The following is a 25,314-nucleotide window of genomic DNA, read 5'->3' on the forward strand; positions in this document are numbered from 1 at the left end:
ATGCTCCAGTCTCTCGCCAGTAATTCATGTGTGCGTCTGATACAGAGCCACAAGTCAACATGTTATTTCGTGTCCCTCGTCTTGGGGTACGTTCTCTATCTCGTGTTCGGCGCCGTTGTTTTTTCCTCGGTCGAGCTGCCCTATGAGGACCAGCTGCGACAGGAGCTGCGGGCCGTGAAGAAGCAGTTCCTGCAGGACAACGACTGTCTCACCGAGGAGCGTCTGGAGCGGTTTCTGAAGAAAGCGCTGGATGCTAGCAACTATGGGGTTTCCATCCTCAACAACGCCTCGGCTAACTGGAACTGGGACTTCACGTCGGCGATGTTTTTCGCGAGCACAGTGTTGTCCACCACGGGTAAGAGGGTTGTGTGATGCTGCAGGTGTTTGTACATTCAGGCATGTTTAAAAAAAAAAAATCATTTTACATCGTAAATGATGGGCATACCGATTAATCGATCTACCTGCTAATCAGAAACATCGTTGACCGAGAATAAAGCAAAACAAGGGAGGCAGTAATGCAGTATGAAGGATACCAACTGCTAAGGCTTTACATTTATTTTGTTTTCGAACATAAATTGCACACAAAGGCTGTCCTTTATTACAAAAACAATGAGTTAACTGAATGTAATAACTACATAATTGTGTTCTAATAGTCTAATATAATTGCAAACTATGTTTCTTACCTGTCACAGCTTTTGTAACAGTTGTTCTAGTTTCAATTCATACATGTTGGAAATCATTTCATTTGCAATTTCTCACCCTTTTTTTTAACGGGATGTCATGTAACAATGCTCCACTATATATCCTTTAAAATTCTAAATATCTAACAGATACTAGAATATAAAAAAAAACAAAAATATACACCCCAATTAAATCTATATAGAACAACAATAAAACAATCAGCCCTACTGATTGTTGGAAAATCATAAAGAAGACCAACCAAAGCACACTTCTCAGACACAAAACAGGTAACCATAACAGTACATATTACTATTAATTACATCACATTTTTCTTCTAATTTGAACTGGTATTGTCTTGACTACAGTCCACTACTTGCATTAAACACATATAACCTCTTTTTAAAAGTACTATATGGTTGTATGCTGTATTAACATGTTATCAACACTAACTTTTACAGCTAAAGCCTAGACCAGGATACTTGCTCTCCCTGATAACATGGCTGTCAGCATTGACATATGGCTCACTAAAGAGAATCTTCATCTGTTCAGGTCTACAATATGTTTTGTCTGTAAACTGAAGTTTGTGAACCACTTTGTTCCTGTTCCAAAGTCCATAGAAATAGAGTTTCAAAGCCGCTGCTCCTTTGTTTGGATTTACCTGAATCACTTCTTATCAAAAAAAGAAGTAGATCAGCAGCTCCTGTCAGCCCCAAAAATAAAAATGCTGATTTTCTCTATTGACTTTGGTGTGGGAGTAGTTTACAAACTCCAGTTTGGAATTACATCAGTAATGGAATTACATCAGTGTCAGTTTAGCTACACTAGCTGTTCCCCTCACTAAGATATTTAATAGAGCTTATTCAATTAAAGTTTTATCAGGTGGAGAGGGAAAAGAAAGCAAGTCAACTTTTGGCCGGCCAAAGATCTATTAGAATAACTCGTATATTGAAGGTTGACTTCTACATGTGACTTTTAGAGCCTCCACCACTACAGAAACATGCAATTACAGACTCATTTATCCAAAGCAACTTACAAAAGAGGAATAAGCTACATAGAAGTAGTCTGGGAAAGAACTCCACTAGATAGGAACAGTGGACTGATAGAGGGTGAGAGAGCAGAGGTGGATCCAAGTGCAGGGGAGGGTAAGTGCTAGGACAGAAGAAGATAGACATGGATTCACCTGTTCTGGTAGCGCTCAGTAGATCATCTTCATCTTTTTCCAAACCGCACAGCGGAGGATTAAAATGGATTAACACACCTGTGATGTGTTTGCTCCTCATCTTACATGCTTTAATTAGATGGGGTAGATTGTTTTTATACCTCGCATGTATGGTCACACATTGAGCACTGCTTTGTTCTCGGTAGTCTTTACTGAACAGGTAGCGCCCTCTAATAACACACAGTATATCGCGGAAAAAAAGCAGAAGTAGTCTGCAATCCAATATGAGAGACATAAGCAAACAGACAGACATGTGTATTACATAAACATCGCTCCACCCGATTTTTATCTCGTCTTAAGGCATTTGGACAGCTTTGCAGGACATTGAGCACAAAGCTATCTTATGTTATCCAACATTGCAAAACAACACAGCTTGCAGATCCCCATTCATAGTCTGTGTACATATAGAACTTTAGTCTGGACCCACTTATCTGTGAGGTTTCATCATACATGATTATAGGACGGCCAACAGTGGCAGAGAGACTGCAATTAACTATTCGTTTGTTTAAAGTCACAACAATATTCTGTTGATGGTGGCACAGCAGAAACTTGACTAACATCCAGGAGCCACACCTTTATGGGCTGTACTAATTTCCCTTCCACTAACCATAATTGCTGGATAACATCTTTATTACTCAGCAGTAACAACAGACAGGGCACTTACCACATATATTAGACAGAAAATAAGTGGGCAGGGACCAGAGTGCAGACACTCTGTAGCATTGTTGCAGAAGCTGAAAGTGAGTTATTTGGGATTTCAACGATCTATAGCACAAGCAAACATGCCAGTAATTTATTTTTCATTTGCACTGTTCTGTGACTGTCATGGTATCCCACTAGTGCGAATCTACTCGCCTCAGCAAGGTTATTATGCTTTTCCATTAGCGATAGTACCTGGTACTTTTTTTAGTACCTGCTCAGGCGAGGTTCCAAGCAACCAGAGCCGATACTATGCGTGACGTTGTCAGACTGCCGTGCACTGATTAGTCAGAGTGTTGTCACAGGAATAGGCACTAGAAAGAAATTAAAAAAATGCTGAACTGTAGATCAGTTATTAGGATTCAACAATCGTGAAAATGTGGATTCATCTCCAATGAAAGCCTGCGATTGCAAGTGTTCCGGTCATGCAGGAAGTACTGAACACATAACTGATTCTAATGATGCAGTACATTGAAAACAACTGCTTTACAAGTCAAAGTTTATGTGTGACGTATAAAACGAAAAGTCACTGCAGTTTCATGCAGCTGTGATGACCCCGCCCACGTTAAGGAGGTACTATATTGTAATGGAATACCAACAAAACTGTGTAGAAATGCATTTCTAAATGCCATTAGGTCCACCTCATGAGACCATACTAGGCTTGTAGACGAATCCCTCCCTCCCAAGAATGATCCTCATAATCATTGTTTACCCGTCTTAAACTCTCTGTAATTAAACCAGTACATATTTTATTGTGTGCTATTGTGTTTAATTACTCCGTGCAGTTCATGTGATAACATTGCTTGAAAAACATTGTGTTTATCCTGGAAAAATAAAAAACCCAGAATCAAAATTAGTCCTGAAACCTGGTGAAGGAGATGATGTGTAGACTCCTGCACACACAGGCATATGCATTTTGATATCATCTATTAACACACACAGATAAAAGGCTGTGTACAGACATTTTATTACGTGTAATAAGCAGAGGTTTTTTTGTCTTTGTGCAGGATATGGTCACACGGCTCCTCTGTCAGATGGCGGCAAGGCCTTCTGCATCATCTACTCTGTGATCGGCATCCCCTTCACCCTCCTCTTCCTCACCGCTGTGGTGCAGAGGATCATGGTGTTCAGCACACGGAGGCCGATCATGTACATCCACACACACTGGGGCCTGTCCAAGCCACTGGTGGCCATCGTTCACGCCACTCTGCTCGCCTTGTTGGCCATGTCGTGCTTTTTCCTCATCCCTGCTGCCATCTTCTCCATTCTGGAGGAGAATTGGAACTTCCTGGAGTCCTTCTACTTCTGCTTCATTTCCCTGAGCACCATTGGCCTGGGAGACTATGTACCTGGAGAGGCTGTTAATCAGAGGTTCAGGGAGCTTTACAAAATGGGCATCACCGGTGAGTGCTGATGGTTCCGTGTCTGTGTGGTTATGCTTGTGAGAAATTAAATTCATGATGAGCCTGACTAAAATAATGGATTCACAATATTCAAATTATCAACTGGTTGTGAGTGCAGGATAAAATAGTAAATTTTTCCATCCCTAGTGTTTTTTTTTTTTTATTGTAGTTCTGCAGAAAGTTGCAAGTACTCTGATGCTACCTTTTGCAAAGAGGAAGTCACAGTTTAATTTGTTGTACAGAAACAACAGTTCTCACCTCCTGATTAAGCTTAGAACAATGCAGCATTGAAAGCCTATAAATGTAAAGTTGTTCACAGTGTTGCAACAGTATGTAATGGTCTCTCAATTAGTGCCTGTTTCTCAGAGTTAATGATTTGCTGATGTGAGAATATTACCTGCTGTCAGTTCTATGATTGTGAACGTTGACCTACCCAGTGTGACATAAGCAGATGGGTGTGTGTTTTTTAACCCATTAAGTGAAAGATATGATTTCTCCCAACCACAGCTACACTTAAACACCAATTATTGCACATTTATTTGCAATCTATCCGATTGTAAAACCAGATTTTTATCCATTTCAAATGGACTCCAATGGGCCATTTAAACACCATTCATTTTGACAGGTTGTATTAGAAAAACCACAGGTACGAATTAAATGAACGATGACTGTAATCCTATTAGCTGCCACGCTGTTTCAGGGTGTTTGCTGGCTCACTGGAACACTGTGCTTGCCTGTGTTACCTGTGCTTTTCCTGCTGTCAAAAGTGTTTGCTGTAATAATTTTATGATTCTCAAAGCGATGGAAAACTTGTTGAAAGTGTTCAGAACATAGGATCATAGGGATATTTGTTTTCCTGTATGTTAAAAGCTATATCAAACAACACAACACAGTAATACATACAAATCAGGACATGGTCTCAAGCAGAGCATCAGGGCATTGATCACGTTTCCTGGGTGTTTCAACTGACTTGAATTTAAAAAAAGAAAAAAAGTAATTACTCAATCTAATCAGACAGTTCTAACTCACAGAGTGTTGGCAGACTGGACTAATGTCCAAACACTAATCCAGTGAACCATCACTTGCATGCGTGGTGTGGGCATGTGGTACTACGCACCAGTCACAAACACGTCATTCAGGAGGTGCAGTGTAAGGAGATATGGCTGTGTCATTCTACAAATGACACTAAGACACATTTGTACATTATTCTTTTTAAAAAGAAGAATAAAAAAAAACACAGACGTGTCCATACTGCCTGTGGCGTTACCTATGACAGTTATAACAAAAATGTGTTATTGGACAGTTTGGACCATTTGAATGAGTGTTTTGTTTGCCTTTGGTGAGAAGCAGTCATTGCTTTGCATGCAGGGTGTTGCCATGTTCTGTTTTCACACAGTCTGCTCTGCCTTCTTAAGTCAGACCATTTACATAGTGCAAACATCTTTGCACAAAACAGTGTTTTCCTAGGAAAATGAAGGCTGATATTATAAACCATTGCCTCAAGCACCAAGACTCGACACACCTCCACTTGTTCTTTTTAACACTCTTTGTTTTTCTGTAAGCAGTGGTTGAAGAGGTGGTGAAAACACACCTTGGATTTAGTGGGATTTCAGCAATGTCTGCAACTATTTATCATCTGTCTGCACATAACATACATTCTCTAATAACATGGTTGGCTAGCCACTGCCCCCTTGTGACAGTACAGATAAACAACAGGTTTGGGACCAAAGTACAGAAATTAAAATCTCTGGCTTTTGTACCAGGAAAGGAAAGGAGATTAAAGCAGTAAAATAGGAACAGAAATTATGATGCAAATTATTATAAAGAACGTGGGGAGGACTTGGAGAAAAAGTGTTTATCCATCTACTTGAGAGAGCTTTTAATGTTGCAAATGTGCAAACAGATTTTCCAGTGTGGGAAGCTCTGTGTTGCATATACACACTATATAAATCAAAGGAAATATTAAGAATATTAAAATCAAGCAATGTCTGTGTGTTTATCTCACCAGTCTATCTGATCCTGGGGCTGATAGTCATGCTCGTGGTGCTGGAGACCTTCTGCGAGCTGCAGCAGCTGAAGCAGCTGCGGAAGATGTTCTACCTCAAGAAAGAGAAGCCGCAGGACCGCATGGTCATCCTGGAGCACGACCACCTGTCCTTCACCACTGTGCCCGACACACTTGCAGGCCACATGGAAGACAAATTCCAGCCATTTGTCAGGGTGACGCCTATGGCCTCTCCCAACGATGACCCCATGATCCAGTAAACAACGGCCAAGCAATCGTCTAATGAAGAAATGAAGAAAAAAACATGAAGTTAGGAGAGGATTTTGTCACGAGTCTATTTATACAGTAGCTAGAAAACAGCTGCAGGCGTTCTGCAAAACTCACTCCTGCAAATTTTAGTTGTGAAACTAGGTCTGACTATTCAGATTAAGCAGAACAATCCCCTCTATGACACTGAACATATAGCGCTTTGCAGCAGAGATTAAAATTATTCGCATTAATCAAGGAGAACAATGATATATAACAGTTACTCTGAAGACAAAGTCTGCAATGATGCTGTTTTATGACCCACAGGAGCTAAGCTTCTATATGAGCTGTATTATTTATTGCATATTTAGCAACAGTTTTAGAAAGTAATTGGTCTTTTAAATCTAGATGAAGTGTAGGACAGTTGTTTGTAGTCGGTCACACAGTAGTACAGTATATGTTAACTTTTAAGGTACGCGGAACCTCGAATCAATGCACAACTTTAACACGTTTGAAACAATGAATTGTCATCGAGGCAAGAGTTTTATTATTTATTATTTTAAAAAAGGTACATTGGCAGGAAAGCGTATGCTGTGCCATGTTGGGTCTCGTTGCAAGTTGATCAGTGTTTTTGCTGGGTAAACTGCGAAATGCTCAATTATATTCTGTTCAGCTTGTTTGTCTCGTGTGGCTGTATGACGCAAGTGTTTGCAGTCAATCCTGAACACAGCATCTAAAAAAACAACAATAGTTGTGTAGCATATTTGTCTCATTTACGCAGAGGCGGTAACGATTCCAGTTGCACTCCATTTTGTCACATTTCATTGTTGTCTGCAGAAAAGTGTGTTTTTCTCCACATGTTGCAGAGTTATTTCAGTCTTGTGTGTGTGAAACGATCGGCACTATAATTTATTGATCTGCCTGGAAGGATAAACATGTGCTGCCTTGTGTGGAAAAAGGGAAAGGAGGTTAGGCCTACTTTTAAAAAAAAAAGGGAATCACAGAGCACTGGTTGGCTAATTGAATTTTGCTGTCGATAAGGAGAGCTTGGTTAACTGGAAAAATAAATGAGGATTTTTTTAAAAGAAAAAAGGGACGTGCTGACAGAGATTTTTAAACGACAAAGATTGTGCTCCTTCTGCAGTGGAAGGCTCTGTAATCGTTTTAAACTTGAAGAGAAACTATTTTACTGTATTTGCGTCACTTAAATCTCAAAAATGTATATTTTTTAGCGAAGGAAGGACGAGGAAGGTTTACAAAATTTTCGTATTGATTCATGAAAGGGATTTTTATGCTAACTTTAGCACGTCAGAGGGAACCTGAAACGATGCATTAAACAGAGTGTTGACGATCGGCTTTAGTCTCATTGCTAATGGATGACTCTCCGTAGTTGGACTAATACTGAATATTGAATATGCATATTGTGAAAGAAAACACAAGGTTTGACCAAGGTACTGATCTCATGCCTTTAACCATACTGACATAAACACACACACGTGGTGTTTGTTCCAACAGTGTCTGAGTCTCTGTTTGTTGCAGAATTTTTGACCTCATTTCTCGCTGCTACGTTAGCACGCATTTGTAGTATTTTATAAAGTTTTAGATGTAATGATGTGCGTTTTTTTTTTTCATTTTGCTATTTGCTTTGATGAAGCAGCTGCCTTTGCTGCTGTGTTAGTTGAGGAGTAGCAAGCGTGTACTGGCTCATCTTTAATACTGTATTTTTCAGTGGGATTGTTGTTTGACACCATTCTGGGCCTTTATGCAAACTGTGAAGCAACGATACTGTTTATACTGTCAGGAGGAGAACGTGAGGGGAAAAAACGTGCTTTCTCAGATATTTAACAGTTCTGTAAATACCATACTGTGTAAGTCAATGTCAACTCTTTCACCCCTCAACTTGTATTTTTTCCTTATCTGTACCTTTTGTCTCGAACATGAAAGCTGCAGGTAAAGCACTTTTTGTTCTGTTCAGGGAGTAAACATTGTGTCGGGGATAACAAATGGATTCATGCTGACATTATTTATTCATGCTGACAAAACCAACCCGTTTTTGAATATTAGCGTTCAGAAATACTTTTTTTTTTTTTCGTGCTGCATATTGTGGTGCATTTGTGCACAGTTCAGTATTTTTCGTGTTACAGCACATTATGTCATACAGGATTGCCTGGGGGAGCACCAAGGTTTTCTTGAAACAATTAATTTCCACTTAAGTGAATTCATGACGTGTAAAATGTTGGTGTATCTTGAATAAACAGTTGGTTTGTTATGACCTCATTTAAGTGTTTCTGTGAATTATTTCACCCAAAACCACTTCAAACCAGTAGATCATAATGCTCATATTGTCTGTAGGTAGCAGTTTCGGCTGAGTGCGAGCAGCAACGCGATAACACAAATAACATATTAAGTCATTAATTAAATACATAAAAAGAAAACTGACAGAAAATAGACTTTTGTACACTGAAACACTTGAGTGACAGGTAGAAGAAGGATAGATATCCATTTATATCACGATATTAATCCAATCAATATGTCTGTCAAGCTTAAGAATAATTTTAATGAATTTTTGAAATTCCGGAAATGATCCATTTGCCCTGATGTACTTTGACAGTGAGCTGACTTTAGTCTCAAAAACAAAAAGTATCTCAGAATGACTTGAAATGTACCATCATAATAGTCTGTATGGCCCTGAACAAGGATCCGTTGAAAATATTTGCAAACCTCTTGAGGAATAATTTTAATGAATTTTTGAAAATTCAGGAAATGATCCATTTGTGCTGATGTAGTTTGACAGTGAGCTGACTTTCTTCTCAAAAACAAAAAGTATCTCGGAATGACTTGAAATTTACCAACATAATAGTCATCATCGCACTGAACAAGGATCCGTTGAAAATATTTACAAGCCTCTCAAGGAATAATTTTAATGAATTTTTGAAATTCAGGAAATGATCCATTTGCCCTGATGTACTTTGGAAGTGAGCTGACTTTCTTCTCAAAAACAAAAAAAATCTCGTAATGACTTGAAATTTACCATCATAATAGTCAGCATCGCCCTGAATAAGGATCCGCTGAAAATATTTGCAAACGTCTTAAGGAATAATTTTTAAGAATTTTTGAAATTCAGGAAATTATCCATTTGCCCTGATACACTTTGAAAGTGAGCTGACTTTCTTCTCAAAAACAAAAAGTATCTCGGAATTACTTGAAATTTACCATCATAATAGTTGGTAATATAATATATGTAATATATATATATATGTTCGTAATACTGTTTTTAACATGCAATTTGTTCAGCATGTGAAGTTTTTAGATGTCATCTTTACATTTAAATAAAAGAAAGTGCAATAAGGAGCTGCTTTTCTCTTACATTTTAATCACATGATTGAAAAATCAGTATAGGTTAATTTTATTATGGTTTGCCTTCCGTTCTTGTGGCCAGGTTCAAACAGAGATTTTGTGAAACTTAAAGTCAATGACATGTAACATGTTTTTCTTAACAAAAGTGCCTTTAAAACTGTACATTTCAGTGACAGTAAAAATATACAAATTTTACAGTAACATAATGGCAACCCCAGCTGCCAGTTCTTTACTGTTTTTTAACAGGAACATTTCTAACAGTGTGCACACAAACCAAATTGTAACCAAAAACAATGAAAAAGAAAAACAAATGCCTAACAATACTGATTAAAATGCTGCAAATTATGTCAGAAAAATCAGATTGCATTTTCTGAGTCCAGAGAGACAAAATACCTCCCACCTAAACTACTTTAGGGCATCACATTCTCCAACTCCCCACTGTTCCTTCGTTTGCTTTTAATTTGTACCCACATACAAACTGGCGCATGCAGCGCAGTTGTCAGGAGATGTAACCACGCTGTCTGTCAGCAGTGTATCGGGGCAGAACAAGATTTTCCCTCAAAGACTGCTCGACACAGAGGCGCCTCGTGTCATTAATATTACTATTTGATCTTCTTGCATCATTCATACTGTATAAAGGGGGGGAGGGGACTACCTGAGTGTGAGCTGTGATGATAAAAGAATACAGATGACTTGCTAAATCCAACAAACGTTTTTTTTTTGTTGTTTTTTTGTTTGTTTTTTTATCTCTGTGCTGCTAAAACAGAGAAAAGTCACTGAATCCAAAGCAATTTTTGAAGGAATACATATTGCATTAGGGGTGCAAATAATGCATGTGTTGTGTGCACTTGTGGTGTGTCATCACTTGTTTAGAAACTAGTCTGTTGTTTGCGACTGTGGCCCCCTCATGCACTCGTAGTCCGAGGGCGTTGGGGGTCATGGAGGCAGGACACCGTGTGGGTTGGACTGGACTGAGGCGACGACTGGCATCTCCCCTATAGCGCGAGCTTTCTGATGGTAGAGCGACTCTATTTATATCCTGACGTACAAGTACACACTGGGACTGTGTGGAAATGCAGGAGGCCTCGAGCACTAACAGCTCCCACTGCTGACTCTGTAACTGCTCTCATTTGCCACTGCAAACACAATGGCTCCACTGTGCTGTGCTTGTGCGAGGGACTGTTTTATTACATTTTCGACACGATAATGTAGATTTGCCTCAGAGGAAAGGTGGTGTAGTCAAGTAAATTGTCACAGAAGTCTTATTTTCATGACATTTGTATACATTATAGACTACAAACAGACAGGGAGGAGAGGAAAAGAGGAAGGGGCAAGTGGATGCTGCAATCACTGACTGTCCTTTGTCTTTCTCTTGCAATCATTTCTGCATTAAGTGATGTTTTGTGTGATCCTTGACACATGCATCCATAAAAATGCCATTTTCTACCAGAGTTCAGACTTAATCTGAGCAAGTGCGACAAAAGGCAAACAGCTTTGCGTGTCTTTGAGCAGCAAAATCAAATTACGGAGTCCATGCTGGCAAATTGAGCTGAAATGCCAGGTATTCAATCTTTACGGTGCCTTTACAATAATCCGAACAAACCCTGATTCTTCCCTCTCACCGAGTCTCCGCACCCGCAAACCTGAAAATAATTGGTTATAAATATTCAATGGAAGCAGTGACTGTCAGACAACCTTCAGGACTTGGAGAAGCTCTGCTGCGTGTTTTTTTTCCCCTCCCGGCTGGAACACTGGGTGACAAATTATCTCACATTCCTTTTTGGCAAATTGGACAACAAATATATGCTAATTAGATATTTATGACAGTAGAAGTGCACCAAACTGATGGGAGAATTGTGTATAAAAGAAAGTGGGCAGAGGGGACAATGATTTAGTAGGGCAGGAAAAATAAGAGCTGCATGCTGTGGTGCAGGTGTATAAAGAAAAGTGATGTATTTTGTTTGAAGTTTATGGACAGATTATCAGTTGGCACTATGCTGAAGCCCCTCTGAAGTTTTCCAGGAGCCTGTGTTAATATTAATAGTTTCACAAAACGTGTGTTAGCCCAGCTCCAGAACTTAAATCGTATATTATATTTGTCATGTCAAAACTCAAAAAAGGGGAACATCTAAAAATGGAAATGAGGGCAGTTGAGTTGCCAATCTCATCTTGTTTGTCTGCAGAGGCAGTTAACTGGTTCACAATGTTGACACATAAAAGCATCAGCGGGTCGTCTCATCCTCAGAGATTCTGCTGCTTATGCTTCAGCTGTGTGTCAACGTTACTAATAATGGCAGCTGAATAACAAATATACCCTAAAGAAATCGCACAGACCGCTGGGACAACAGGGTGCCGACTCCATAAAGGTTATAAATGTCCTTTTGGCTGAAATAACATTTCAACAAACAAGCAATTTCGTCGGGAGCAGAGGAGAGAAATTCTTCAGTCAAGAAGATGCCGATCAAACACAGAGAGAGATGAGGAATAAAATATGGAAAAATGTGACTCCTTTTTCCACTGGTTCAGACTTTCACTTCTCTTCGCCAATCAGGAGACGTTTGTCACACTGTTTCCAGGCTCGCAGCCGCATTAAATATTGATGGTGAGAACAGTAAGGAGAGGATTCGCAACACTTAAAAAAATATATCTAAAAAATAGCTGTATGCACGCAGACACAGAAGAGCAGGAGAAATAATGGAAATGACAGAGAAAGTGGCTCAAGGTTCGTATCAAGTGTGCTGACTAAGCCCGATCTCCCTCTCTCATGTCTTTGAGGGAAAATAGCTTAAAGGGAAGTGAATTATTAATCCTTTCTTTTACTCGTTGGTGTTTTTACCAGGATGAACAATAGCCCGGTTATGTACACACCTTAAAATATAATTTATAAGGATCATCGTGGTTGCAATTAGGTATGCATTTCGGCAGAAATTGGATTTAAAATGTATTATGATATCACCAAGATCGACTACTACATGACTTCTATCCTTGCACCCTGTACAAATATTGTGTTTTTTTTATTGTATTTATTTTGCTGAATAAAAACATGTATAGCATCATTTGCAGTGACATAAGTGGGCAAAAAAAGAGATTAAATGACCTTTGCAGCTGAGTGCAGGGAAAAATTTACATATATTGGTATCTGTATCGGTTAAACGGCCCAAAATACAAATTTTTATCGGCATATCAGATATTGGCAAAAAGTATCGTGCATGCCTAGTTACAATGATGACAAATGATTATCACTCTAGATTGAATTACTTATTATACCTGCACAAGCTTCAAATTATAGCAAAAAAATAAATAAATGAGTCACCATCACTTAAACTAATAAAGCTTCACGTCAAAAGTATATGTTCTGGTTAAAGTCGAAAAGAAAAAAAAGTAATGTAGAGACCTGTCATTGCAGTCTATGCTATTACAGTTACATCTGAATTTCTAAGACGAACAATTCTGCTGCGAGAAAACTTCACTCAGCTTTGACATGACTGACATATTGACATGTCCCATAGCAAGAAATGTACAGGTATTAAAATAGCTGCAATTATGGCTACACTCCACTTAGGGCTATAAGCACTATAAGTTGCTGGTTCACCGTCATCACATTTAATGAAATAGAGCCATTGCTAATGCTATTAGGTGGACAAATGCTTGATAATATCCACTTTTTATGAAAGCAAGACTTTGGATCATCCCAGTGTCTCCCTTCATATCAGCTCCATATTTAAAGAGACGTGCAGTTGTCCCGTTGATTTAAGCACCAATTAAGTCTCTATTACAAGTCTGCTGAAGTGGAAGACAGTGAATGACTTGAATAAATCAGCAGTCCTTTCATATACTGCTTTAATATGTATTAAGTGTGTCACACAGGTAAGGCGTCCACATCATTAAAAGTGTGTCTGCATAAGTGAGGAGGGATTTGGCTTTGGTGCAAGACAAACCTGCCTCTCAATGAGAGGTGTCGATGTGATTATTGATGACTGGACTTTACTTTGTTTTTTTGCTGGAGTAAGCACAGGTCTCGCCCCACCCCTCCACCCCTCCACCCCTCCACCCCCTCCGGTCACTGATCAATACAGCCCTGTCTTCAAAACAGAAAAGGAAACTGTTGGTGTACTTGAGCTGCTCTCCACAGTCAGGAGTCGGACGCAATGCAGACAGTGGGAATATATGGCCGACACTGCTCCATTCGGGCAAGGTAAAGCTCCACTTCCTGCTCATGCATTCAATATAGTGCGTGTACTGTTATGGTTTGTATGGAAAGTAACGGAAAATGTTTAATTTTATGTCTTTGAAACTTGTTTCTTCAAAAGTGTAGAGCTGGACTTACTTGAGTTTTGTTGAAGACGTTCCACCTCTCTTCCAAGAGGCTAAACAGTTGAATCCAGACCCTCTTGAATGAGATGTTTTCTTATCTGTATCAATCTGAAAAGACAAATATATGAAGAATAAGCATTTAAGATATCCAGACTCTTTAGGTCAGTGACAACTTTTCAATACAAATAAAAATCTACAATATTTTTAGGATCTTGCTCAATCGTCTCGAGCCTCTTTTCTTTTAAAAAACAACCAAACTCACTAAGTGTGCCGTTAATGTGGCACAGGTCACACGTCTGAACACAGCAGACAAAGACAGTTGCTTGATTTTAATTTCCGAGTAGACATAATCACCATCAGTGAACATAATTAGCCCATTACTGGAAATACAGCTCTGATTGAATATAATCAACCATATCCGCTCTAACAGTGGTATCGAACACAAACAACATTTCTACCTTGAACGTCTTTGTTCATGCAGGCATTTAAGAAACTGAGCCGGTGCCATCATCTTGAAATGTTGATGGGCTCCTTATGTAAAGCAGAGTATGAATAATAGACTAAAGAGGTCCCAGTGGCCTGTGAATTAATGTTGAACGGTAACAGCGCTACAAAAACCGCAGCTGCTGGATTATTCTAAATAATAAAGGGGGTACAATTGATTCTTTCACAGCCTTAAAGCACAGTTTTGAGTAAACAACAACAGAAGTAAGGGTTTTGCAAACAAATCTTTGGCCCACAGTCTAACGAATACAAGTCTCTATAATAAAGAACACTCAGTACTGTTCTGAATCACATGTGATTGGCATAGAGGGATTAAAAATAAAAGGATAAAGTATCATTCTGTGCATTTACGTTTTTATCTTAAGGCAGGGAGGATTACTGTGCCGCTCTTGCCGTGACAGTTTGATGGTAAAAGGGCCAGAAAGAGTTGAACACTGCTGCTGCTGCTACTGGTGATGATGATGGGAATGGGGATTGCAGTGTGTGCTTGGTTTCAGGTCACCGTTTGGACTTGTTCTGCCACAAATCCACAGACAGTAGTCACATGTTTTAGACACTATATTAAATCCAGGAGGAAAATGAGCTCCCAATACTGAGAGGCAGGTGTCATATAGAGTAATACACTCTACAGATAGAAACCATCACTGTATCATCATGCGTTAGAAATTGAGTGAATTGGAGAGTGCAGGCTTGTAGCATGACTCAATGCAGGTAGCATTCAAGCACCTGCGCCCCTGACCATAACAGCCACTTTTGAAAGACATTTGTTTTGTAATTTTATGTTTTTGTGCGTAATAATACCCAACAATTACATTTACACATTTAACACGTTCTTACAAAATTACTAAATCTATTCAAAAACTGCATCAGTGTATGGTTATTGAAATAAATCCAAGATGTGTCTTTTCTATTTTGAACTCCTGCCCTCATCACAATAAAGCAAGTGCAGCTGGTACAGTGTATATTATTATACTACTATATCCCAGACTCGCAGGTGATGGTAATTCCAGTGAATCCAGTAGGTGATGCTGTTGCAGTGCCCAGCGCAGCTGTTGGTTTCATGTAGAGAGACAGTCTGTGTGTGTGTAGTGTAATGTAGTGGCCAAGCATATGTGTGTGGGGATGAGGACGATCAGGATGGTGCTTCTGGTCTCCATCAGCCTCGGTGAGTGTTTAGATTTACAGTAGCGCAGAGCGCTCTTTCTCTCTCTCTGTGACCTGACGACCTGAGGATGTACGGTGATGGAGAGGGCACCGTGTGGGACCGGGTCGGGCGACCGCACCGGGACTGCATGTGCTACCTTGGACCTCCGACTACTTTGATGCCGATGTAAGATATTTCAACTTTTGATTAATACCTCTCAGCCGAGACAGGAGGAAAACCACACTTGTTGCGCACTTTTGCCCCCTGCAGGTGCATTAATTTTGCTGAACATGGGTGCAAAATAGACGAGTTTCGGTGTGTTAAAATCCACTAAATATAGTTTGGATGCAAATTACATTTTATATTTATAGGCTCCAGTTTGGGTTGTGTAGCATGGAGAGTAAATTCCACTCGGTGTGAATAAGTAAATGATGTTTCATAATAGCTGAGAGGCTTTCAGGTCACCACAGTGCTGCAAAGCTTCACAATTCTGCTCCACTGGTCATTCATGATGAATGTGTGTGTGTGTGTGTGTGTGTGTGTGTGTGTGTGTGTGTGTGTGTTTTTGTTGTTCTACCGACATCAGTCTACTGATGTCAGTAGAAGGCTGTGCGTAATTGTGCGTCCCCGTGTCCGGCTCAGCGCTGCTCTCACAAGAGCCGCTTCCAGATAAATAACTCTAAATCGATTATTTAGTTTCTTATAAGCCCAGAACTGCATTCGCACAGTGCATAGAAGGATATACAAACAGTTTGCAGGACCAGTCACTTTGGCTTAGTGTCTCTCTCTCTCTCAGTGTTGCTGTGCGGACGCATGCAGGGCCAGTGAAGTGATGATGATTTCAGCACTGCACAGAGAGGTGCTGCAGGGGCCCACTGCACTGACTGACTTCCCTGGTTTAAACCAAGGAGAACTCTTATCTTATCAAGTCACATATAAGGCTGTACAGCCTCCCAATCCCCTTCGCCTAAGCAGTGTCTCTCTCGGTCTTGTAACGCACCGCCTTCCTCTTGTTCCTTACTTCCCAGCGGGATGCGCAAGTCTCCCGACGTGAGCCCCAGAAGGCTTTCGGACATCAGCCCTCAGCTCAGACAGCTCAAGTACCTGGTGGTGGACGAGGCCATCAAAGAGGACCTCAAGTCCTCGCGCTCAGTTGAGGACATCAACAGCGCCTCCATAGAGGAGCGGATACTGCGGATCACTGGGTATTATGGATATCAGCCATGGAATGCGAGCTACAAAAGTGAGTCAGTTTATCACATATATGTGAACTTCTATGGCTGTAACATGCAGTGGTGCATGTAGAGATCTGCAGGTGTTTTTTTTTTTTTTTTTTAAATGAGATGCTGGTCCACACAGTCAGGCTGTGAAACCCAGGCAGCCCACATCAGTGTGATGGTGATATGATGCAGGTCTAATTAAAAAAAAGGCTCTTCAACATCACTTAGTTTCCAAAGGTGCAGCTTGATGCTCTTAGTGAAATGGTAGCTCTATTTTATGTGGGTGGATGTGTTTTTAAAAACAGAGACAGAGCAAGACCCCTAAAATGGCACATTGGGTCCCAGTTGAATATTATATCACATTTCCACTGGTAAAAACGGTTTAATCCCAGGTTTAAATAGTTTGTCAACACCATAATCATAGATGTATGAATGTAAGAGGTAGACAACCATTTGACAACATTAGCATTAACTTAGCAGTGATAGCAGATGGATCTCCACCACTAAGTAAGCTAGCAGACACAAACGTTCACAAAGCTAGCCATTAAATAAAAAACACAAAACAATATTTACCTTGTTGCCACTCTTGACTGGTGCTAAAAACACTCAAGGACAACAACTTAATCTTTATCTTCCTCTGAAGTGCGTTTTTTCGTGTTTTGATGGAACTTCTCTGTTAAGTTCCATCAAAACACACAGCTACAGACTTTCAAAATAAAACTTCCCGTTAAACCGGAAATAATGAACGGTTAGCTAAACACAGTTGCTAATTTGACATATTCACATGCTGATGAACTGAACATCCTTCGGGATCGTGTTTAGTCACTATTCACAACACACCTGATTCTTGTTTTTGCAGAGCTTGATGATGAACTGAATCAGGTGTGTCATAGCGGGGCAACATTATATCACATTTCCACTAGTAAACAGTTTAATCGTTTTACCGACATCATAATGATAAACGTAAGAAAAAAAACACAACATTAACATTTCCGTGGCAAATAACAGCAGTAATATCAGATGGATATCCACCACTTAGTTGAGCTAGTAGTCACAAACGTTCACACAAAGCTAGCCATTAAACAAAAAACACAAAACAATTTTTACCTTGTTGCCACTCTTGACTGATGTTAATAACCTATCAACTGCTATTTGTCATATGCGTTATCCACTTAATCTTTGTAATGTTTATCTTCCTCTGAACTTTGTTTTTTTTCGTTTTCTTCATACTTTTTCCGCTGTTAAGTTCCATCAAAACACACAGCTACAGACTTTCAAAATAAAACTTCCTGTCAAACCGAACCAGAAATAATGACCGGTCACTTCGACTTTAGCAACCACAGTTGCTAATTTGACATCAACATGCTGATGGATGGAACATCCTTAGGGATCGTGTTTAGTCAGTTTTCACAGAGCTTGATGACGAGCTGAATCAGGTGTGTCGTAGCAGGGCAACATCTAAAACATGTAGGCCAGTGGGTCCTTAAGGACCAGGATTGGGAAACCCCGATCTAAACAATCGACCTATAGTGAACAAAATAGTGACCACTGAAACGATGTCCAACTGCAGTCAAATGGCACTTAGGAAAACACACCTCTGGAAAGACATGTCCCCTAGGGAAATCACTCACATAAGGGACTGTGTCTAAAATGTTAGTGGTTAGGTTTATGGCTCGAGTTACGGTTTGTAGGCTTGTTTTTCCAGAGCCATGATTTCCTCAGTGGAAATTGTTCCTCCAGTGGCAGCTGCTGCAGTTGGACCCAATACTTGTTTTATCTCTCTCTGCCTGATTTTATTTCCACCTTTCACCAGCAGGTGAGGTAAGGGTGACTGGGCAGAACAGGCACTGGCAATAGGAATGGTGTGAATGGTAATTATAAGTGTGAAAGAGGCCATATATCAGGATCTATTGCTTCCATCCATAATTTTTCCCACTCATCCTTTACATTAGCCTGCATTTCGTGTTAAAGCAAAGGACGAGGCTTGTGTTTATTATGTACTGCACATATTGAAGAGAGCTTATCTGAATGAGAATTCAGATAAAGCTGCATTCTGTCAGTTATCTGCTGAAGCATTTTGCTGCTCTTGGTTGCTGCAGTGAAGCCAATCTTTGCATCAAAGGAGTTTATTCGAGTCAGACATGAAGGACGTTGCTTGGAGCAGTCGGATCTTTGAAGAAAAAAAAGTTTTCAACACAGTTTTTTTTTTATTTTGCTCTCTGGGTTCCTTTCATCACTTTAGATCATCAGTAGATTTGCATCGTTTTTTTTTTTTATTTGTGTGAATATATTTTGTGAACTTAAAATGTCCGAGTTGTGACTGCTGCTGATTTTGATTGTACGGCGTGTAATTACAGTCTTACTCTGTGACTTCAGCTGGGATTTCTGTCTCTCTGTGGTGCTGTCTGGACCAATCACAAGCTCAACCAACTGTCAATCCTTTGCTCCTTTGCTGGTTAACTGTTGCTCTGATGTGAATGTTTGATTTTTATTGCTGCAGGACAACCTTTAGCTGGTAGCCATTGGCACATTATGAAATTTCCATATGACAGCGTGCAGCTGCATGATTTTTTCTTGTGGGATTTGGCAGGGATTTTTACTCCGGATGCCCTTCCTGATGCAACCCTCCCATTCATTCTGGGCTTGGAACCAGCACTAGAGCCGTATTACCACCTAGTCGAAAGGTTCGGCACAGTATTTTATGTCTTTTTGTGTGTGTTTCTATTAGGAATAGTACCAAAATTACAAGCCCCAACCAATCCATACTTTTATAGCTTTCCCTTGGGGGTAGCAAAGTCAAATACAGTAGTCAGCTAACTGGTGCGACAGAAAATGTCACTCCCTTGCGATTGGTGTAAATCCTGTGGACATCGAGGGGAATGCCCGCAGCCTATTGTCACACAAAGCTTGATGTCTGCTGTGTCGCGTTCAATGTCATAGTTCTATGTCTATTCATTGACTTTACCATTCCAAACTGTACTGTACCAAACTGCACCATGATGGAAACACAGCATATCGGTCAATTTAGAATGTCCACAATGAACAATGGTGATTGAGTACCTAAGCTCAGGGGTAGCCCAGCACTTGACCTAGAGGGAATTCACACTGGCAACCCTCCAGTTAGAGGCTCAATTCCTGTCCACGTATCCATGCACTGCCCATTTATCAGCCACATATTTGTACACATAGGTTTCATATATTCTTTTATCGACATTTTAATACTGTGAGCCTTGGAATCTGATTACTCCAACCTCAATCTAAAGGCACAGCGTTTTATGTGAAGATGATTGTTATTGCGGTGATTGATTATGGTGTCAGACAGATTTGCTTTGCGCAGCAGGGACTCTAAAGACCAACATACTCCAAATCTATGCTTTTGTTTCATACTGAAATATATGGGGCCCCTGGGCCAGACGGGGGTGGGGTGTAGCAGTAGACATTGATATTAAACTTACTGTGTGGTAGAAAGTAGATAATAATTAGAAGGGGCCCCAGGACAGAACCCTGGGGAACGTCGGTGGTAACTGGAAAATTGTTTTCATCAAACCACTGTTTTCAACAAACGTGTTACTCCCCTGAAAACAACAGGCATTCTACATCAAATGAGAGGATTTTCATTCCACAAACATTCAATGTCTGTGTTCAGAATAAATAAATAATCACTGCTCGAGTTACAAACCTCACGCAGGGCAGAAACAAATGAACAGACCTTACTGTTCAAATAGTATTTCATGCTGAATTGCTCTCTGTTGCGTCAGACATTGTCTGTGTGCATACAGGGAAATGTGACCTTTCAGTTAATTAACGTCCCATTTTTGCCTCGGAGAAAAATGTTTAGTTTGTTTAGATTGCTCTTGTTTCTAGTGGATGAAATCAAACGCAAAATTACCACATGTCACGTTCAAAGTCCACACAGCTTTGAGCTCCTTCTGGCCCACCTATATCTACAGCTGTGCTTTGTAGCACTGTGACAGAAGCCTCGCTAGTCACACATTGCACACAATTGCATGCCATGTGTTGGACAGAATCAGCCCACAGCCTCCTCTGACACACACGACTTGACTAGGACCCAGTGATGGAAAGCAGCAGCTAATGGCCGAGGAGTGAAGGGCTGATGCTGAATGCAGCCAGTTTCAGGATAGGTGGGAGGCTGAGTACTTCTCAGTAGAGTGCAAATAGATGCCTGTTTGTCTCATTTGCCGACAAGCCTTCCAAAACAACAGCGTGCTCTCTCACATAGGAGTAAGCAGAATGATAGGTGGAACAAAGAGGAGCTTTAGTCATAGACCATCGCTGAGACTGAGGATGAAAGTGTGGCTTTTCAGTCACATTTAATGGAGCTTTTGAATATCCTGAATATGAGACTGCACGGATTTGCATATGTAACAAACACATGAAGATACTGTTAATTTACCGGACCTGTCAGTCAAATACATGGATGCAAACATAAAACAGACAGAATTAAGCTTTTGCTGTTAAAAACACAAAAATCATTCAATTATACCGCAGGTTTGTCCCTTTCATCCCCAGATGTCACAGCTGTGCATCTGGGTGGTGTTTAGCACTGGATGGATCTAGCATGTGTGAACTCAGCTGGTTGCATACCTAATAGCTGCAATGTCCTGTGACCATTTCTCATCTCAGACTCAGACCGCGGCATCTCCGTCCGTCCGTCCCTCTCTCCCTGTCCACTGACAGGCTAACTCATAAATATAGAGCCAAAATGCATCTGCGATTGACAACAAATCATTACAGTGTACACGTTATATCCTGCATGAGAGGCAAAACTCTGTATTGAAAGTTATCATGGAGGGATGATGTCGACATCAAAGGAAAGGTCAATAGCTACTGGAGAAAGGTTACTGGAGAGAAGATAACACACACATTCTTAGAGCACACTGATCTACATAATGCATTAGGGTTAACCCAACCTTAACCATCATAACTTAGCCCTAAACTATATCCAATTCTAACACTAACCGTAAAACCAAGCTTTAACCCTCAAAAAGTCCTTCAAGTTTTTGAGGACCGGACAAAATGTCCTCACAAAGATAGAACGTGCCCTCAAAAATGTGGAGGTCATTTTTGACAAGTAGTGTCACAGTGATGATACTATCAGTGCTGCAGAAACTCAAATCAAACATTATCTCACAAAACCTCCCTGCATCCTCATCAATAAATGATACAGTAGAATGAATGTCCTGAGAAGACATTTTCAAGAAAAGTAAACTGAATTTGATATTGCCGCAGCATGAAAGCAGAGACCTTGAAGATACAAAGGCACACACAAAAGCTTTTGTTTTGTTGATTGATATTAATGTGAATTCAAAAGAAGAGGTTTCTTCAAACATGGAGGAGCAGTGTGCCTGGTTGTCAATTTGTCAACAACAGAGACAACAGACACGGTATCTGTCACAAATATAGCATCCCCTGTGGTGCAAATTTACACTTGCACAAGGCAAGACATGAGATGGGGTTCTATTTTGAGCTCAGGATTGAGCTCAAGGTGCGAGCAGTTTGGAGAAAGAGAGAGAGAGAGCCGAGACAGATACCCAGGTACACATCCACGACAGCTGGAGGGGATGGGAAAGGTATGGGCCAACTTTGGCTGATGAGTATAGATGATTCCTTTAAACTCAGTGGGAGCTGAAGGAAACAGGAATATGCATGCTCAGCTGGAGCTAAGGAGAAATGGAAGAATATGCACAATATTCTCGCTTGCTCAACTCCCTGCACTAATAAGTCTAGCTTGAAAAAAGTTTGCCTGCAAACTCCTCAGATCGATAGAAGTTTCTTTCTTTTTTTAGGATAAAATTTCCACCATTCCAGATGCCTGGCCCCTTCTATATCCATGTCACAAGCCCTTTTAACCCAAGAAGAAGCTTTTACCTTTATTTTTGGACTTCAGCTGGACGCTTCGACCTACTTTCTGCCACTACAGAGCCTGCCAACACTACTTGTCTCACTGTGTACTTCTAGCGTTGTATACAGGGCATCCTGAACTTGTTTTTCGTCTCATGAACACTGGAAGTGACTGAACGCAGCATATTTATACACGGCATTTTCTCGAAGCTGGCTGATGTGTGTGTGAAGTCACTCAAGACATTTGTACTACATATTTACATAGGTAATATTGTTTCCTGATATTAGAGCTGAAACAATACTTGACTGACTAAATTTGTTTGAAGCTTTTTTCATTATTAAAAGAAGAGTTCTGATTGTTTCAGCTTCTTAAATGTGCATTATGTAATAAATCTAAAGCAACTGGCCCTAAAATCCTCCTAATATGTCACAGAGACTCGGGAATAATATTCATAGAACATACTGAACTCACCAACAACAACAGTACAGCCAAAATATTTGCATTAAAAAAATATTTTGCAGACCGTAAATCATGTTTATGTTTTAAAATCATGTTTTGGCATGTGGCGCCACCTAACGTCGTCTACCAATTATTGCAGTCAGTAGAGTCTCAGCTCCCGAGCAACCACGGGTTGCCAGATACGCCTGAGCTACAATGATTGAGAAAACGAGACCTAAAAGACCTCGGTATTTTGAAAGTGAGTGTAGTAACCGTTTTTGGCCACATTCTTACATATGGCGCCTTTGTGAATATGTTCTGGTTTCTTTGCTCCATATAAAGAAATCATTCAAACTGAATCATTTTGGTATGAGGACAAAAACAAGACATTTGAGAATATCAGGTTTGACAAACACGATTACTTAAGAAAATAATCGACTATGAAAATAATAATCATTAGTTGCAGCTTTATCTGATTTTGTGCAATGTAGAATTGTGTGGAAAAGTGGGAAATGTACTAAAGAGCAGTAATTGAGCGAGTGAGTGGTGGATAATATGACGGCAGCGTTTAAAATGTTACTTTATCACTGCGATAAGTCAGGGGATTTAGTGGCTCTACACTGTGGTAGCAGCCTGCAAGTGAAAACCATCCAATCCACATCTGTAGCTTTTAAATTCAAAACTGCATGAGCAGGACAGGCACCGTCATGTCAGCAGCTGTGTAATCAAGATTACATTACTTCCATGTGTAAATAGAATCACTGTTACAATCTAATTTGTGCACGTTTACTTACTCGCACGCACAGACAACAATTTTTCAAACTGTGGGTAAAAATGTCATTACCCTGCAGAGATCCTATCCTCTGTGCTGCTGCTGCTCTTGCTCTGAACATACATTTTTAAAAAGCATCGCTACATGTTTTTGTGATATGCACAACATACTAAAAAAAAAAAGAAAAAAAAAAAAACATATACCCAGAGGATCTGAACATCATGATATATTGAATATTTCATGCGAGTGGGTTGGACTGCATATTTATGAGATTACATGCAGTCCCTTTTTCCAAATGTGGGTATTTATATATCAATAGCCATGGGTTCACCAAAGGGAATGAGGAAAATCAACGATAAAAGAACAAGCGGATAGTCATGATGAGGAGTGACCTTGTCCTGATGAAAAGCCAAATACACACTTGAAGAATGGATTCAAGGACGAGGCATATTAGGGGTCCAGTTGACAGATAAACATCTTTAAATTGGTTCAAAAATGAATTGGGGATTATGCATGCACTCGACAACAACTAGTCCCTGAATAATTTCCCCATTTTGTTCAGAAGCACAGTTTATGGTGAGTGGTTCAGGTTTAATGTTCTGTAGAGAAATTGCCAGCAGGGCTCCTCTGAACAAGTGTATTTTAAGTTGTTTTTGTTAAAGAATCTCTGATAAGGGAGAGGCAGCTTCAGTTGTGTAACATTTCATCTATAATTTAACAGATCATCACACACCTGCTTTTCTGAAATTATCGCATGTGCCCAACGGCCTGTGGAATCTGCGAAATCAGCCATGTCACTTCAAAGAGAAAGAAAAGCCAGTCTGTCTTTTCTTTTTCCGCTGCTCGCATGTCTCAATCCATGCAACGTGGTGGAGATGAGCATGGGAGTGGATGCAGAAGACCAAATTAGACTGCAGATTCACTGAGTCAGGTTTGTGGGAGAGATTTAGTGGTATATATTGCATGTGTGAACCCCTAGAGAATCAATACCTTAATATCCAAAACAAGGAGTTGCCTCAACCCAGCATTGTTAGTGCTTTTGTGTCTCAGAATTAATCCCAAAGACAGTCGTGCTCGCTGAATTACATCTGCGGCGCTTTGTTCCTTGTGCTCACTCTTGCTTGTAATGGAAATCCTGCCAATTTAATGTCAAATCCTGCCTCACTGTCATCCTCCCTTTTTCTCCCCCTCTCTCTCTCTTTCACCCACTTTTATCTGCTGCTAATTAGAAGTTGTGAAGTGATGACTCCTACCTCAGCGTAATTAATCCAGGCTCTGTTGTGGCGAAGAGTGGTTCTTGTAAATATATATAAAAGAGTGAACTGTAATGGGGTTTGTGTGAGTAATTAGATGGGCATCTTTTGATAGGAGAGGGCGAGTATAGGAATCACATGACGCAAAAGACTTTAAGCTTTCAAAGTGTCAGATTTAAATTATATTCTTGTGTTA

General features: G+C 40.1%; 2 protein-coding genes across 2 annotated transcripts in view; both read left to right on the top strand.

The window, feature by feature from the left end:
• On the top strand, window positions 1–6,267 carry kcnk1b (potassium channel, subfamily K, member 1b; the record flags this gene model as incomplete). The annotated part of the gene is made up of 3 exons (XM_083897952.1): window positions 1–355; window positions 3,607–4,002; window positions 6,011–6,267. The coding sequence occupies 3 exons, from the start codon at window positions 1–3 to the stop codon at window positions 6,265–6,267; spliced, it is 1,008 nt and encodes a 335-aa protein (XP_083754078.1).
• A 9,393-nt stretch (window positions 6,268–15,660) lies between these two features.
• slc35f3b (solute carrier family 35 member F3b) overlaps window positions 15,661–25,314 on the top strand; it is a gene marked incomplete at both ends in the record, with an annotated part of 53,342 nt that continues 43,688 nt past the window's right edge. Inside the window, 2 exons of the mRNA XM_083897194.1 lie at window positions 15,661–15,758; window positions 16,601–16,815. Coding sequence (XP_083753320.1) covers window positions 15,661–15,758; window positions 16,601–16,815 — 313 coding nt within the window. The remainder of the gene's footprint in view (window positions 15,759–16,600; window positions 16,816–25,314) is intronic.

Source organism: Microchirus variegatus, assembly GCF_963457635.1.
Source record: "Microchirus variegatus genome assembly, chromosome: 11".
NCBI classification, from domain to species: Eukaryota; Metazoa; Chordata; class Actinopteri; order Pleuronectiformes; family Soleidae; genus Microchirus; species Microchirus variegatus.